General features: G+C 41.0%; 2 protein-coding genes across 8 annotated transcripts in view; both read left to right on the top strand.

The window, feature by feature from the left end:
* Positions 1–5,075, top strand: part of STAM2 (signal transducing adaptor molecule 2) — a 33,934-nt gene extending 28,859 nt beyond the window's left edge. For all 3 annotated transcript variants that reach the window (XM_073305472.1, XM_073305471.1, XM_073305473.1), the window contains exons 13-14: positions 717–886; positions 1,110–5,075. In XM_073305472.1, the coding sequence (XP_073161573.1) occupies positions 717–886; positions 1,110–1,338 (399 nt within the window). In that variant the 3' untranslated portion in view covers positions 1,339–5,075. The remainder of the gene's footprint in view (positions 1–716; positions 887–1,109) is intronic.
* Positions 5,076–10,074: 4,999 nt separating this feature from the next.
* Positions 10,075–16,246, top strand: part of CACNB4 (calcium voltage-gated channel auxiliary subunit beta 4) — a 189,307-nt gene continuing 183,135 nt past the window's right edge. For 3 of the 5 annotated variants that reach the window (XR_012154249.1, XM_073305465.1, XM_073305470.1), the window contains exons 1-2: positions 10,075–10,299; positions 10,690–10,773. Coding sequence is in view for 4 of the 5 variants with exons in the window: in XM_073305465.1 (XP_073161566.1) it covers positions 10,228–10,299; positions 10,690–10,773 (156 nt within the window). In the remaining variant the exon portion in view is untranslated. Of the gene's footprint in view, positions 10,401–10,689; positions 10,774–10,893; positions 10,986–16,246 lie in introns of those variants that run through there. The other 2 variants (XM_073305466.1, XM_073305468.1) reach the window with 2 other exon arrangements.

The following is a 16,246-nucleotide window of genomic DNA, read 5'->3' as shown; positions in this document are numbered from 1 at the left end:
CATTTCACCAGTACAAATAACCTGATAAACGGGGTCTCAACTTCTGTTTCTCCTTTATCAAGTGTGAATTATGCCTCCTTAGTGTTAATTTCTGCATTTCTTGACATAATATAAGATTTATAGCAAGGTTAACTTTTTTCCTGTCGCGTACGTTTATTTATCTCCTAGCTTATGAAATGTACTAACTTACAAAGTCACTTAGAGTGTATATACAAGGGAGGTACAGGTTAAAAATCACCACCAAATCCTCCTGCTGAAAACATTTGCCTACAGTGTGATTTGAAATGGCAATAGTGCAAATTAAGGATGGAATAGTTAGAAAAATGAGGCAGTGTGAATGAATGTAGGCAGTGCTTTTATCACCTGAGGGAGCTGCATACCTTACTGCAGCTAGAAATGTCTTCAAATGAACATCAGCTAATCTTCCTCTAACAAAGTTTGTGATCCACAGTATCTGTGTATCTTCTGTTAAATTCCCATCCACACACATGCTTGGGAGATGGGGGAAGCGGAGAGAGTTTCATTCTTCGAGATGAGATAGTCAAATAAGTGGACTTCCTGAGCAATCCTGTTCTCCAGGCTTTAGTGTGCCATTTTCTGCTTCATAGGGCTCTACACATATAACAGAACCTGAGGATTGTACTCTTGCATTATATATATATCACTGTTCAGTTCAGCCAAGTTGATGCATGGTGTGTGTTCTGTTTCATTTACAGCCATATTCTGTACAACCACATGGTGGGAACTACATGGTTCAGGGTATGCATCAAGTCACTCTTCCCCAAGGCTACGGTCTAGGACCTGAACAGATGGGCCAACTGAGGTCCCTGCCTCAAACTATAAATTCTTCAGGAGCAACTCAGCCTGCTCAAGCTTCATATTTAAGGTAACACTTCAGCAAGACTTTAATATACAATTTGATTTCCCCCAGATTCGTAAGCACTAAAAGTCCAGAGGTGGGTAAGTGTCAGTAAAATTTTTTGTTCTATTTTTTTACTTCAGAAATGTGCAAAATCAAATCAGTTTTGAAATGGCATATCGTGTGATACGCAAATGAACTTGGTAATCATAACTGTCACTGTTTTAAAATGATTTTTTTTCTGTTGCAGTCCTGGACCAGATTCTGTGTCAAACTCTGGATACATGAACCAGAACTCTGGCCTTCAGTCAGCAACAAGTACAGCTGCTTACACCCAACATATGGGAATGTCTGTGGATATGTCAGCTTACCAGAACTCTACATCTAATTTGCCTCAAGGAGCAGGCTATCCTGTGGCACTTCCACCTCATTCAGTTCCACAGCAACAAACAAATTACCATCCACAGCCTCTCCTTTGAAAATAAACCAAGCTCATATTCCTAAAGGCATTTATAAATGTTGGTGATCCTCATGATTTAAATAGCTTGTCATTGGTATACAAGTACACTTTCCCTTGATTAAAATGAACAACTCAATTTGCTGCATTATAAAGCTAAGCAATTATTTCAGAGTTAAATGTACTTCAAGTTTGACAGTTCAGAATCTTTCTAAAGACAGTTTGAGCTAATGATTTTTAAAAAAAATCATAAATGATTTCAATCCCCACTTAAGCAGCCTCCATCAGCTAAAACTTTCAATCTCGTGGAGTATTATTCTCAAATCTAAACTCAAATAAGAGAATCCTTTCCTTTTTTTTCTGGAAACTTGAGAGGGTGCTTTAAAATCTAGTTATGTTGCTTTATCTGTTCTTTTTGTAGTCTTTTCCATTACACTGCTTTAGAGAATCTTTTCACTTCAGTAGTATTTCTTCCAACAAACCCCCGTGGTTTAGACAAATTATAGGTCTGTTTGTTATACCATAAGCAGTTCTGTTTTATGAGATGCATTACCTAATAGAACAATTGCATGATAAAACAAGTGTGAATGGAGAGGGAGACTATTCCTTGATATTCTGGCAATGAGGACCATGTAAATACAACAATATGAAAATTCTAGAGGTTATTTTTTTTGCAGTGTTGCCAGACTTGATTTGGAGTTCCAAGGGGGTCTTCTGTTTCCCTTGCAAGGAATTGGTGGTGGTGGTGGTGTAGGGGGAGGGGGTTGGGAGCTAGGGAGCTCTCTTTCTTTTTCTCCACAAGGGGTGGCACTCCCAGCATCTTTCCTTTCCAAAGGTGGGTAGAGGATGCTGCAAACTAACGGGTGCTCTGAGGTTGCAGGTTACTTAGCTGGCAATTTGTAAAATCTGTCTTCATATTTGTTTAAGGGTGGGAGAGCTGTCTCATTCCCTTTGGTTAGAGAGAGGCTCAGGAGTGCTGTTTATCAGAGGCCTGTGGGAGTCTGCCTTGTTTGCTCTGAAAATGGTGGAGGTGAGCTCCAAGAGCACAAGTTACCTTTATGGACCACAAAGCTCTCGTCTTCTTTAGGCTTTCCTCTCACTGTCACCATTCACTTGTCTAGATGAATATATTTGAGAGTGTATACTTATACCACTGTGGATCCAGAGCAAAGGTGTTTGGTTAGTGGGACTGTTTTCCTCTTTGGACATAAGGAATGGATACACACTGAAAATGACAAGCATGCCTTTAAAAAAGGAATCACCTCATGCATGAGGACCTGTAGCATTCAGTGGAAAAGAAACAAGATCTGGAGACTTTTCCTGACACTTTAATTGTTATGGGTGTTTTTTGTAATAGAGTAAATGAACTACAAGAGCTGGATAATCTTCCAAGAATATGGGATTTCTTTCCTTTTTATTATTTTAACTTCTGGAAATTTGCACATCACTCTCCTACTTGGCTTACCTACTTGGCTTCTTAATATGATTATATTTATACATATTTTTAATTTTGTTATGAATGGCTGACATTTAGATTGGGAAGAATAATGGATATAAATAACTTTGATAAACAAAATATCTTGGTTAAATGCATGGAAATCTGAAAGCCTGTCCACAAACAAGTGTTTGATGTACATTGTTTTCTACCGGATGAGACCTTGTTACATGGTAGATCTTCCTTGTGTTCTCCCAAAATAAAACTCACCATCTGTTCAATGCCACCTCCATTTGTCTTACTGTTACTAAATACATTATTTAGTATGATCTTGTTCAGATGCAGCTTCATGTTGGAACAATAAGGTATTCAGTACCTGATCATTTGATACTCAAGTTTGTGTAACTGGAGCTGTAGATTTTCCTCTCCAGTGTTTTAATTTGGCATTATCCTTCCAGGTGAAGCTGTTCAGTATAAATGTAAAGTGCTTTAATCTGACGCCTTTAAAATATTTTGATAATGTATTCCTTGTGTTCTTTGTGGGGGGGAAGGAGGGGAAAGAACCAAGAAAATTGATTTCAAAATTCTTGTGGAAAATTCTTGCTATTAGAAAATTTTATGCAAGGATTTATTTTATTCCAAATAGTTAATCAAATTAAACCCCGTTAACATTAATATAGGTTCTTTCATGTTTGTCATTGAAATATAAGGAAAGTTTTTATTGGATTCAAAGTTTTTGACAATATAAATATTACCCAATATCTTAATTTGGGATTAATAGAGTTGGCTCGGAGTTAGATTAAAGTGTTCGATATTTTGTTCTTTATAATATATGAAGTATGAATAGTGTATATGCCCATTTGTGTCTGAGATTTTATACACATGCATATATATACACACTCTTAAAAACAAAACAAAAACCCATGACACTTTATATTGCAGGATTTGGCATCCTATAATCTCTTGTAATCCAAATCATAGGCATTTCTGAAAGTTGTAGATAGTGTAAAATATTTGATTGTTATTAAAATTGTATTTAGAGGGTTTTGGTGTTAATAGGATCAGTTTTATCTCTTCATTCTTCTATACTTTATCATATTTATTTTTAAGGCCTGATTGTAACTAAATATGCTGACAAAGGAACTGTTTAACTTCAGATTTCTACATTAGGTTTATACCTGCTGTCTTATATTGGGAGTAAATAGTAGATAACTTCTGCTTTTTCATATAAAATACAAGTTTCTGCAACTTCAAAATGAGAATTTTATTATTGTATTTAACTTTGTTCCATGGGTGTCAAATACAAATTGCGTAAACTTTATTCTACTTTGAGTTGTTTGCTACCTGCTAAAAAAAACTTGTGTAAAAATGTCACTTTTTCACTTGAACAATATGTGAGGACATAAATTATCTGTAATATCACCATGCAGAGAATGTTTTAAAGGATTTTAAAATTTCAGATACTTTTGAGTTGACAAGCACCTTGTCTATTTAATAAATCTTTGTTTTTAGAAATTCCAGTATTCCAAAATAAAATTGGTAATTAAGGTAATTGTTAAAGATTAAAACATGTTCTGTGTTCATTTTGTTTTGATGAGTGGACTTTCATGTTCATAGCTGCTGTCCTTTGGAGTAGTACAACTCAATGAAAAGTAGTCATTTTGAGAAGAAAGCTGGTGCAGGCGGCTATAAATGCAGCTCTATTCTATTATTGTAACTGTTTTCCTATAAGAGCTTTTTTCCGTACTTACATCTATGCATCTTTTCTAAGAAGAAATACACCACAATATTAAATATGAGCAGGTTTGGTACCTATAAATTTATTGAATGTCTTTTTAGGATATTTTCTACGCTTACAGTAGGTAAATTATACATGAAACTGATCAAAATTATTTTGATCTTTTTAGTAAAGATTGAATAGATGAAGGGAAGAAGAAAAGGAAATAAGAAGGGGCAGATCCTCAGCTAGTGTAAATTTTCATAGCATCATTGAAATCAGTGGAACTGTGACAACTTTTATCCTGCCTGGTGAGCTGCTCCCATAGTGCTGTGTGATTGAATGCATTCTGTAAACTCATTTTGCAGGTTAGGCTCCAACTGCCTCTTTGTCTAGATTTAAACTGAAGAGTTTAAATGCTTATCTAAAGTAAGATTATTGGGTGGAGGGAGAAGGGGACTGCAGTTTATAGAAAATACTGTCTTTGCGGAATTTGGAGTGTTAATAGTAGATTTGTTCCATTGGTGTAACCAACTGGCCTTTTGCGTACAGTATGTTTGCATTGCCTTTTGTGAATAAAACAAATTTATTTAACGAACAGTGGAAAGTTCTCTGTCTGTTTGAAAGTTAGAGAAATATGTAGCTCTTCCAAGTGACACCATTGGCTTTTTGCATACTTATATAACCTAGCTATAGTACCTTTGACACATAATACCGCTACATGATGGTGGTTGATCCATGCTTGGGTGAGGAATAACTGTAGTCCTAACTATAATATTCAGTTTTATTGAATATTGCTAGGTCGGGGGGTTGTGAGCTGTCAGCCTCTATCTCAAACCCCGCTTCGCTCCAGCATTTATAATGGGTTTAAATATAAAAAAATCCCTCTTTAATTTGCAGGGGTTGCCCTCAGAGGCTTGCTATGTGAAAGGGGTCACCAATACAAAAGTTTGAGAATCACTGTGCTAGGTTTTATACATAAGAAAAATAACATTTTTTCTAAAATTTCAGTTATTACATCTTAAAAGTAAAAGCAAAGAGTAGTACTCTATAAGTAATAGAAACTCTCTTTAGACCACCATTGATATCCATCTAACCAAAATGAGGTTGCCAGCCCACACAATAAGGAAATAACCCCCGTAGCATATCTAAGGCAGGGAACAAAAGGACTATGTAATTCACCAGCCTGATATGCCTGAAAACAGAATGTTCCTATGAGTCATCTTTAGCTGAAAGTCACTGGAACATATATTGTCAATCACTTACTTACATTATCATCTTGAGTCACTTGTAACTTTCCTGGGATAGTGTCAGGTCAGTTTAGGCCCTAGATATAAGCCTTGGAACAAAAAGCACTTAACCTAACAGCACAAGAAGTGTTTAAAGGATCTTTGTAAAATGTCAGTCAATGGTTTTTCAATCCAGACATTCTCACACTGCTAAGGTGAGAGAATGTGAAACTGATAAACTACAGTGAATCTGGACAATTCCCTAGCGTCTTGATTTCCTGGACAGTATATTAATGTGGGAAGTCAGCCAAGCCATGAGATAGGTTAAGATTCATAATTAAAGAAACATTTCCTTACTATTATCAATTTAGATGATTCAACTGAGTTTTAAAAATCTAATTTAGATTTCACCATTCATGCTAGTCACTTCTTGCACCACATTCATCTTGGACAAAGAAGCCAGGCTAACTAATTTCATGTAAGGAATTCTAAAATCTGCAATTTGTGTGCATAAAGGACATTAATCAATCTGATTATACTAGGTCTCTGCTTGCTTTCTACCAGATGTCTGTAGGGTCTTCCTTTGCCTGGCATACATTGGGGGAAAATGAAAAAGGGCATATTTCCTCTGTTAGTGAATGTGCTGCTAGATATTATTCAAAATATAAACTGAATTAACAAAACTAGTGTAGATAATCCATTCTATAACCATATTAAATGTAGGAGTAATCTCTACTGAATAAAAGCCTACTCTCTAGGTTCAAAAGATGGCATATCTTAAAACTGTTACCTGTTGCTAAATGTTCCTTGGCTTCTATCCTTTGCCATTTTCCACAAGTATCAGATGTTAAAAATAGTGTTTTCCTACAGAAAACTGAAATTTTAAATTGCCCATAGGGGGTGAAAGGTGGCAGGAATATATTTGTAAATGTGAGTAAAACTGTTACTAATGTTCTCTGAGAAATGTACCTGTCATATCTTCTGTGAACTTTGCTTTCCTTCTCTTCTCCCCCACAGTCCTGGTCAGAATACACATTCAATACTGGTTTTGCTGGAAAAACCCAATCGTACTCCGCAAGAGGGCGGGGAGCAGGTGTCAGTTATGGGTTGCTGTGGGGTTTTTTTTTGTTTTTTTTTTGTCTAGTGGCAAACTCATCTTGTAGGTACCCACCTCCCCTCCTCACTTCAGTCAGAGGTGTGATGTGCTTCAGGTAAAGCCACAGGAATGGGGAGCAGGAAGCCTGGGTCCTGTTTTCAACTCTTCCTCAGATTTCCTGTGCAATTTTGAACAAATCACTTAATCTCTGTGCCTTATTTTTATGCTCTGTAAATTGAAATTAATAGTACTCTAATTTACCTCATGCCTGTGAAGTAATGTTCTGTGGTGGAGGATGCTGTAGAAGGTCGAACAACCATTGATTTTTACATGGACAGATTTTCTTTCCAGATAAACAATTTTAGAGTCAGTGGGCTAAATTATGCTCCTAGATGTGTTCCTACCTTGGGCATCTGCATTCATACCTCAACCTACCAAGCTGTGAATGTGACACAGTGCAGTGAAGATCCAGTATGTAAGAAGGTATCGTTCATGTAGAAAATATAATGCTGTATGATTCACTACTGTAAATAAAATCTGTTTATTATTTCTGTTGTAAATAATTTTCAACAAGTGACATCAAGTTTGAGAGCAGAGTATTATGTAAATAAATATCCCTCAAAATTAGGTACATTTGAGATGCATATCTGCATTTGGTTTAATAGTTTTAATCTGGATATAAATGCACCCAGTTGATGTGTCTTCTGTTAAAAGAAGTGCAGTGCAAAAGCTGGACAAAATATATAGTGGATAAAACATTAACTTAATTTTTTTCTGAAGGCTGATACAATTAAAAATGCATGAGACACAGAATTACTTGATGGTTTCAATACGATTTTTCTGTTCTTTATGTTGGAGATACATCCATGTTTAAAAATCTTTTCATAATCTGCCACCACATATCTCCATACCAACCTTTGGCTACATCAGCCTGAAGTGTTAATGCCTGAACTTTGCTGGAGCACTATGGTGTCAGAAATTCTGTGCTCTTTCTAGAGTCTGGAAAAACAGAAGGTTCATATCAGCTGCACCTCTTTCTCCTGATGAACATCTTAGGAATTGCATTTGAGCAGTCTGCTCTGCAACATAATGAGGAAAGCTAACCAAAAAACTCTAAATGCCTAAATTAAATAAAATCTTAACTGACGCTAGAGGTCAGCAGAGAGTGAGAGAGTTTGCATGCAGCCACTTCACTGGCTAGGGCATGCAAATCATATCAGTGGATTGGTTCTCCCTGAAGAGCTCTTCTTCAGGATCTCTGTGTAAGATCAAAAGGCTCTATCAGAGTCTCCATCAGAGACTAGTTCAGGGCTTCTCTCTGACCACGTGGTCTGGAAAAGGTGGACTGGCCATTAACTCTCCTGTGTTTAGCAACATAAAGGAAGCTCAGGGAGGTCCAACAGCCCACACTGTGCATACCCAGTCCCTTAATGAGTCTCTGATGGAAGTTACTGCATGACATCTTCAACTCTTTCTATTAAGAATTTCATCCTGCATGCCTATCATCGGTGACTGGAACTAGTCAGAAATTTTCTGACGATGTTTTTCCATTGGGAAAATACCAATTTGTTGAAAGCAAAACATTTAGTGGAAATGTGTCAGTTTTGACAAATCTTCCAATGGAACATAGGTTTCAAAACTTGTGTGCCAGCCAGGTTTCTTGCCAGCTTGCCCACCCAGCTCTTTGGCATCCTGCCTGAAGAACTGCTTTGGAGTTGGGATCCCGATATCCAGGGTCTGTGGTTCCAGGATAGCCAGCAGCCCCAGAAAGACTCTCTGAGGACCAGGGACCCCAGAGCTTCCAGCCTCCAGAGCCAGCTACCTGGGTTGTCCAACTCTCTGGGCAGCTGGCTCCCCAGGCTTTGAGAGTCAGATAGGCCAGGTAACAAGCAGGTCCAGGAGCTTGGAAGCCCTGGGGTCACCATCTCTGAAACAGTCTGCATGTGGGAGCTGCTATTGAGCCAGGAACCCCCAAAGCCTTAAAAGCTCCTGGCTGAAATTGATATGATTCTTCTGTTTCAGGAATACCCACCACTTAATAGCAATGGTGAGCCCCTAGCATATTTTGTTTCAGAACATATTTCAGTGCTTCCAGAACAAATTATTGCAGGATTTCAGTTCTGTGAAAATTTCTGAATTGTTGTCTTTTTATCCTAATTCCGCATGAAAAAAATTCTGAAAATTCAAAATGTATTGTGCAAGGGAAATTTGGTTTCCTGACCAGCTCTATCAATGACCCCCTAACGTGCAAACCAATACCATCTTTTGCCATAACATTATTTATGCGTGTGTATGCACTGTATAAATATACATTTATTCCCCTCTTTTGTGGTGCATTGAAATGATCCACATTCAGAACAACTATTTAGCCCCTATTGTACAAGCCACCTGTCTAATAACATATCACATCAAATCTTTGACTTCTTTTAAAGCAGTAGTGCTCAATCTTGATTTTTCTTTTAAACTGGTGTGTGTGTGTGTGCACATGCCTTTTCCAATCTGCCCAGTGTGCCAAAAATCCTTAGAGACAGTGATAGCTTCAGGCAGTAATTTATCCCCAACCCTGGACTGAGACCCATTAGGGTGAACCCTTTGCCCACTAATTGACTTCAGTGGCACTTCACAGGGATGCGTATGTGAGTGCAGCAGCATTGGCTTACTTATGAGATTTCTAGATACATTAAGAGCTTGAGTTTGTGGCTCTAAGGGAAGACGGCTACATGGTAATCATATAACAAATTATAACAACCTGGTACCTTTTGTTCCTTTTGGCTGGTGATTTTACCTATTTTACCTATTGTCTTTCATCTTATTCATATACTGACAGCTCTTTAGGGCAAGGACAGAGCAAGGTCACTAGTGCATGCTAATCTGCTTAGAAAGGCTAGTATTAGGCACAGAAAGATCGTCTCCAGGGGTTCTGCTAGAAGATACATTTCCCAGGGCAGGGAGGTGGCTGAACCTAATTTACAGTGTGTGTGTTTTTGGGGAGCGTGGGCGTGCGCCACACAAAGAGGTCATGGTAAACCGCGGGCTGGGAAATGATGGTGCCGCTACAGGAAAATGGGGGGAAGGGGCTGGGAAGTTGCTGGATATTTACAGCTGGAGAGCGGACACCCTGTTTCGGAGGGGGAAGGGGAGGGGAAACTTCCCTGTCCTCGCCCCCCCAAAAAAGAACTCACTGGCTTCTTCTACAACACCTCCCCCACGGGCGCGCGCGTGGCGCCGGCGCCAGGGACGAGACACTGTCGCTTTAAGGCGTGGCGATGGGAGCGCCCGCCGCCCACGCAGCCCAGGGCAGGCTGCCGGGAGCGGGCGCAGCAAGGCAGCCCTGATCCGAGTGGGCAGGGAGAGGCGAAGGCAGCGCTCGCCCCGCTGGCCGGCAGCCCGCTCAGCGCGCCTGGAGCCGGGGCAGAGGCGATGCCGCGCTAGCCATGTCCAAGCCCCCGCCCCCCTCCTACGGCAAGAACGGGCTGGGGGACGGGCTGCACCCCCCCGTCTTCCAGGTGCCTCCCCCTTGCTCCGCTCTCCGCCTTCCCGGCTCCGGGCTCCGGCGGCTGCCTGGGCGCGGGGAGCATCGCCTCGGCGCCGGGCTGCAATGGCTGCGGTGGGTGCTGGGCTGGAGCCTCGCTCCCTCCATCCCCGGCGGGGCTGGGGCGGGCGCGGGCAGGGCCGGCGGGCTTCGGTTAGGGGGTGGCCCGTTACCGGAGCTCCGGGCTGAGCCACCGGCCCTTCGTGCGTCCGGGCAGCGCGGCCGGCTCCGCTCCCGGCGCTGGCCAGGCTGGACCGGCCGCTGCCCCGGCGAAGCGGGCTCCCCGCGGGCTCCCCGCGCCCTTGTGACCCGATCTGTCTTTCTCCCCCCCCCCCTCCCCCTCCCCCTCCCGCGGCGAGTGCAGGTGTCCCGCGGGACGGCGACCCGGCGGAGCCGCTTGAAACGATCCGACGGCAGCACAACGTCCACCAGTTTCATCCTCCGGCAGGTACGGCGCGGGCCCGCGGGGAGCGGCGGGGGGCGAGCCGAGCCGAGCCGCAGGGCGGGGCGGAGACGGGGACCGCACCGCCCGGCTAGCCGCTGAGTGTCCCCTGCGGGCCGGCTCCTAGCTGGCCCGTTGGGTGCGAATCGAGTTTCTTTGGGGAAATGCCTGTCCCAGGGATTCCCGCCGCGCCCAGCGCTCCGGGCGGCCGGGGAAAGGTGGGATATTTCACCCCCTTGTGTCTAGCCAAGGCTTTTCAAAGTCGGTTTTTCTCTCTCCCCCAACCCCCCCCCCCCCCCCCCAGCAAACCAGGTCTGCGCTGCGGCTTTAACTTGCTTTGGTTTTAGTCATTTAGTCCGTATTCGTTTTGCTATAAGACAGGCCCCCATGGAAATACAGCGTCTGGGGGGTTACACAGCAGAGTCCCGGCGATCTAAAAGATCTCAGGTGTAGTTAGAAACCTTTGGGTAAACGAGTTTGTTTGCGTAAAGAGGCATGAAGGAAGTTTTCGGGACAGAAACATCACTGAGATTTGGCTGAGAGGGGCTTTTAGATAAGGGCGCTTGCAGCTCCCTGTTTCCCAAGGGTTTGGGCAAGGTAAAGGGAGTGAGAGCGGAAATGAAGAGGGAATGGCTCCCATTGACTTGGATTCGCCTTGGTTAAACTCGTAAGGGCACAAGAATTGGCAGCATTTCTGATTTAACTCTTTCTAGTTGTGGAGTATTTATTTCTCGAAAATGCTGGCTGACAACCCGCTAGGCTTTGAGATACTGTCTGTTAGAGTCCCTCTCGGCCACAAAGCAGGAAGATGGACTACTAGGTGCCCTGAGATAACCTGGGTCACATCCAGCCAGTTCTATCAAGTGCTGACTGCAGAGTCCTTTTATTTAGATTTGCCTGAAGCAAATTCACGCCCCCCCCCCCCAGTACAATGTATACTGAAGAATTCTGCTGTTTTCTAAGACCCTACTTGGTAGCTTAGTGTATTCAGGGAACTTCAGCACTGCCAACTGCAGCACCTGAAATATTAGGGCCTCCATACAATATACACAGGGGTTTGTTTTGTTTGTTTTTTTTAGATATGACACATTTGTTATTTGTGTATGAAAATAAATGACAGTGTTTATTATTTTATATATCTAGTGATACTGGCATGTTCAGCACATATTAGACATAATTTAATGTAATTTTCTCTTAAATGACCCGAAAATAATTTGTGAGAAAATAATTTTATATTTTACTGATTTTTCTTCCATAAACACTGAACATTACAGCAGCAGGATTTGAAATTAAAATTAAAACATCAAAAGGTTATTTGTCCTGTTGTTCTCATAAGAAACAGTCTCTTTTTTTAGGCTATGAGCCATTTCGTTGTAAACTAAGCTTAATAAATCATTGGAGACATTTTTTAAAGCAGCCCCAAATACTTTTGTCTGAATTTCCTTGCAACTTTATTTTGAAGCAAATTGAAATTGAAATTAACTTGGCAAAAATTGTGGATTTTTATGCATTGGAGCTTGTATTTTGTAGACCCATATATATTAAGGTCAGAAGGGACCATTACGATCATCTAGTCTGACCTCCTGCACAATGCAGGCCACAGAATCTCACCCACCCACTCCTGCAATAAACCTCTCACTTATGTCTGAGCTATTGAAGTCCTCATATCATGGTTTAAAGACTTCAAGGTGCAGAGAATCCTCCAGCAAGTGACCCCTGCCCCATGCTAAGAGGAAGGTGAAAAACCCCCAGGGCCTCTTCCAATCTGCTCTGGAGGAAAATTCCTTCCCAACCCCAAATATGGGAATCAGCTGAACCCTGAGCATGTGGGCAAGATTCACCAGCCAGATACCCAGGAAAGAATTCTCTGTAGTAACTCGGATCCCACTGAGGGTTATTTTTTTGCATTGCTAGGCCCTAATGCTGTGCTTACATTTATGTGGTGGGTACTTTTGTGTCTGTGCAGAGCCCCACATAGGGCCCGTGCAGATTAGATTGCAGGGTCAGGACTGTAGCATTTTATTGGATAGAAACTGTAATTATCGTTTCTATCCATCTGAGTCAGACCTGCATCTGAACACCCCAAAGCTTCGGGTGAAGTTTGGATTTGGATCTGAACTTATGCACTATTGCCAATACCAGGTGTTCAAAAATTACGAGTCAGGCCTAAAAAAAAAATCGTGAGTTTGGCTCAGAGATGATTTTAATATTACACTTTGGGTTCTTTGTATGTGTCTTCTAGTTTCTGAGCTATTTGTGTACAATTGGGTCATGTTTTCAAATTATTCTGTGCAACCATAAGGGCTAGAAATGTACTTTAAAAAAAAAAAAAGCTGAAATTTTCAAGTAGTTACTTCACTCCAGGAGCTGGGGCTTTAAGGAAAACACCAAATATTGTGCAACTTGTGACTAAATTGTGAGAGTTGGCAAAGATGTTTTAGTTTTAGATCTGTGGGTACTAATTATCCTCCAGCAATAATCTTCCTCCTTCTGGCACGACAAGGATGTCACAGGAGCAATTTAGGTGACATCCTCCTGTCTGTATTCACTCTTTGCCTTCTATTTCCACTTTTCTATTGTTGGCTGCTAGCTTGCCCCGATTAAAAACTAACATCCATGGTCTGATTGAAGCTCTGGCCTTCTTTTCCACGTGATGTGTGCTCAGTAAACACAGTTTTAAAGAAGGAAATTATAAAATGCCAATCTTTGATGGTTTGTTCATTCTTTGTTTATATCTAAAGAGTTTTCTTGTTTTGGGGTCTAATCCTGCATTCATTCCACATGCTAAACTCCCAGTGGGAGTGCAAGGAAGGCAGGATTGGGCCCTGAACAGTTTCGGGATGTTTGCCATGGAAAACGTCTTTCATTTAACTATACTGTATTGTAGTGCAGGACACTGAAATGGTGAATCATGATAACTCCATAGAAAAGAGAAATATATAACCAATAGAACTAATAATTTCCAATTGCTTTGTGATGTTTTCTATTCACTGCAGCTGCACAAACCAGAATGACAGCAATTCAGCTCTAGCAATCCTTGTTTTCATTGGAAATGAGAATGAGGCATCACTGTAGCACAACACAGAGAAGAACATGAAACTTAACATGACTTGAAGCCAAATAATTAGAATAATTGCAACAAAAAATACATGAATCCAATTTTAGTTCATGTTCATGGATTGAGCCAGTTCAGCAGGTCCTCCAGAAAGGGTGTGGGTGCTTACTGTACTTGTCAGGGAGAATCTTTTAGACTCTTTCTGTTACATTCTTTAAAGTGATGGATTTCCAGTGTAGCGTTAAAACATCGACTGTGGAAGTAAGACTGCATTTTATTTGTTGTCATTTTTCGTTTGCACTGTAAGGGAACTGAGCATCTGTTCCTGCATGTTACAGTGTGCTCTGAATTCCCACTGGAGTGCAGGGCACTCAGTTTCTCCCAGTGGTGCTCAACACTATGCGGGATTGGGCTCTCTGCAGCTGACCTTGCAAAACCTTACTCACAGGAGTAGTATTTAGATGACTGCCCAGTTGAAGCCAGTGGGGCTACTTGTATAACTGTTTGGGAGTCAGGCCCTAACTACCTAGCTGTCACAATTGAGTTCTATTGCATCTGACATCTTATTTGTGTTCAAATGTGGAAATGTTCCCTGTGCTTTGCAGTTTGTTCAGTTTCTCATGTTCCAGGGCTTTGTGTAGTTCTTAACCATAGTATGTCTGAATAGCTGGTAGTCTATCTCATCGGGAATCAAGTGAGAGGTCTGTCTTTACTCATGGAAACCCCATATAATGCCCTACTAAAGAGATACACATCTGTTATTGAAGGGGCACTGTCAAATAGTTGGGGGTTGGACTAGATGACCTTCTGGGGTCCCTTCCAACCCTGATATTCTATGATATTCTATGAAATATTTGAGGCCTGGCACTTTGATCTTATTTATAATTGGTAATAGTTTGATGCTAAATCTTCTCTTGCACACCCAAAATGTATTGATTTTACTAGGAATTGTGAGTGTGCAGAAGATACGGAACTGGGCCCTTGATGGAGAAAGTCTTCTAGATGTGAAAGTCCTGATTTTTCAAAACTGCACATGTGAATATATAGGTGCACAAAAAATGTACTAACTTGCATGCTTAGTTGTCATAATTGCCTGCACAACTCATAACTGTGCATCTATCTGGCCTCATTGTTGGGGATTTGCACATGCAAACAGCTAGCACATGCAAAAATCTAGCTTGCCTCTTGTGTGACTAAATACCCAATTTGTTTATACAAATACTGCAGTTCTGCAGGTGCAACTTTGGAAATCAGGCTCAGTCTACTGGCTTTTTTTAAAATCCACCACACTATCACCAACAGATTTCCCAGGAACAGCCACTATCTCTGGGTCTCAAGACAATGAATTGTGCTTTCTCTGCCAACTCTGCAGTAGTAGTAGTAGCAAATACAGTCAGTAAAGCTATTCCCAGAACTGTGCTGACATGGTTGCTGTTTCTGCACCAGTATCTGATATGTTTTGGCACAATGAGGTGCTATATAGGCTGAAGCTGTTAAATAAATAGGACTTCAAATCCATTCAAATCATAGCAAAATAAATAAATCCACTAAAAGAATCTGCATTACCCAAATGAAAAAGGAGCAGATTGGTAGAGAAAACAATGTCATCTTCTGAGAGGTTATTACAGACACTAGAGATTTAAAGTAATAATAATAATAATTAATAAAAGTTGTACATGTTTACTTGAAACCTTTAACAGTGGGAGATTCAATAATTCATTTAATAAAGACAGTAAGAAGCTTTCATTTGAGCTGCATGAGTTCAACAACAAAAATAACTCTTAGATTGCCTCCCACCCACCCATGACGGAAAGAGCGTGGAAGAATTCGCTTTAAGCAGGCATTTAGGAAACGGTCACATTAACTCTCTCCATGAATTTACTATAATAAATTCCTTCCCATATGTCAATTTAACAGCACAAGACAACATTTCCTTTGCGCAAAGATGCTCCCTGTGTTTCCTTTGTGCGAGAACGAGTCTGGTTGTGACTATTCTCAGACTTCATGGTTAGTATTTGAATTCCTTTTCATTAGGAAAGAGAATAGAAACTTTTTTAACTCATAGCATGTATAGCAGTAATTAGGTGTATCCTGTTGGTCATCTCAGTTACTGGGAGCCTCCCCCTTTTTTCTGTGATAAGGATCAGGCTGTCTGGGACGCAGGCAGAAAAATATCAATTGGCAGAGATTAAAATGGAGATGTTTTGTAATGTTTTAGTTTTATATGCAACATTTAAAAGATAAATTCTAACCTGCATCACCAAACTATGTAGTGATAGCACAGTAAGTAGAGTTTATACTAAATCTGATCTAAACCTCAACTGTACTATAAACTGCAGTCAGTTACTGGAGTAAATCCACAGTGTCAGTGGAAATATGGAATTTTCTGAATGTGTGTGTGTGAAATGCATAACAACAGTGTGA

Source organism: Lepidochelys kempii, chromosome 11 (assembly GCF_965140265.1).
Source record: "Lepidochelys kempii isolate rLepKem1 chromosome 11, rLepKem1.hap2, whole genome shotgun sequence".
In the NCBI taxonomy this organism is placed as follows: Eukaryota; Metazoa; Chordata; order Testudines; family Cheloniidae; genus Lepidochelys; species Lepidochelys kempii.
Note: the sequence above shows the minus strand (reverse complement) of the source record. Positions and strands in the feature narration are given on the sequence as shown.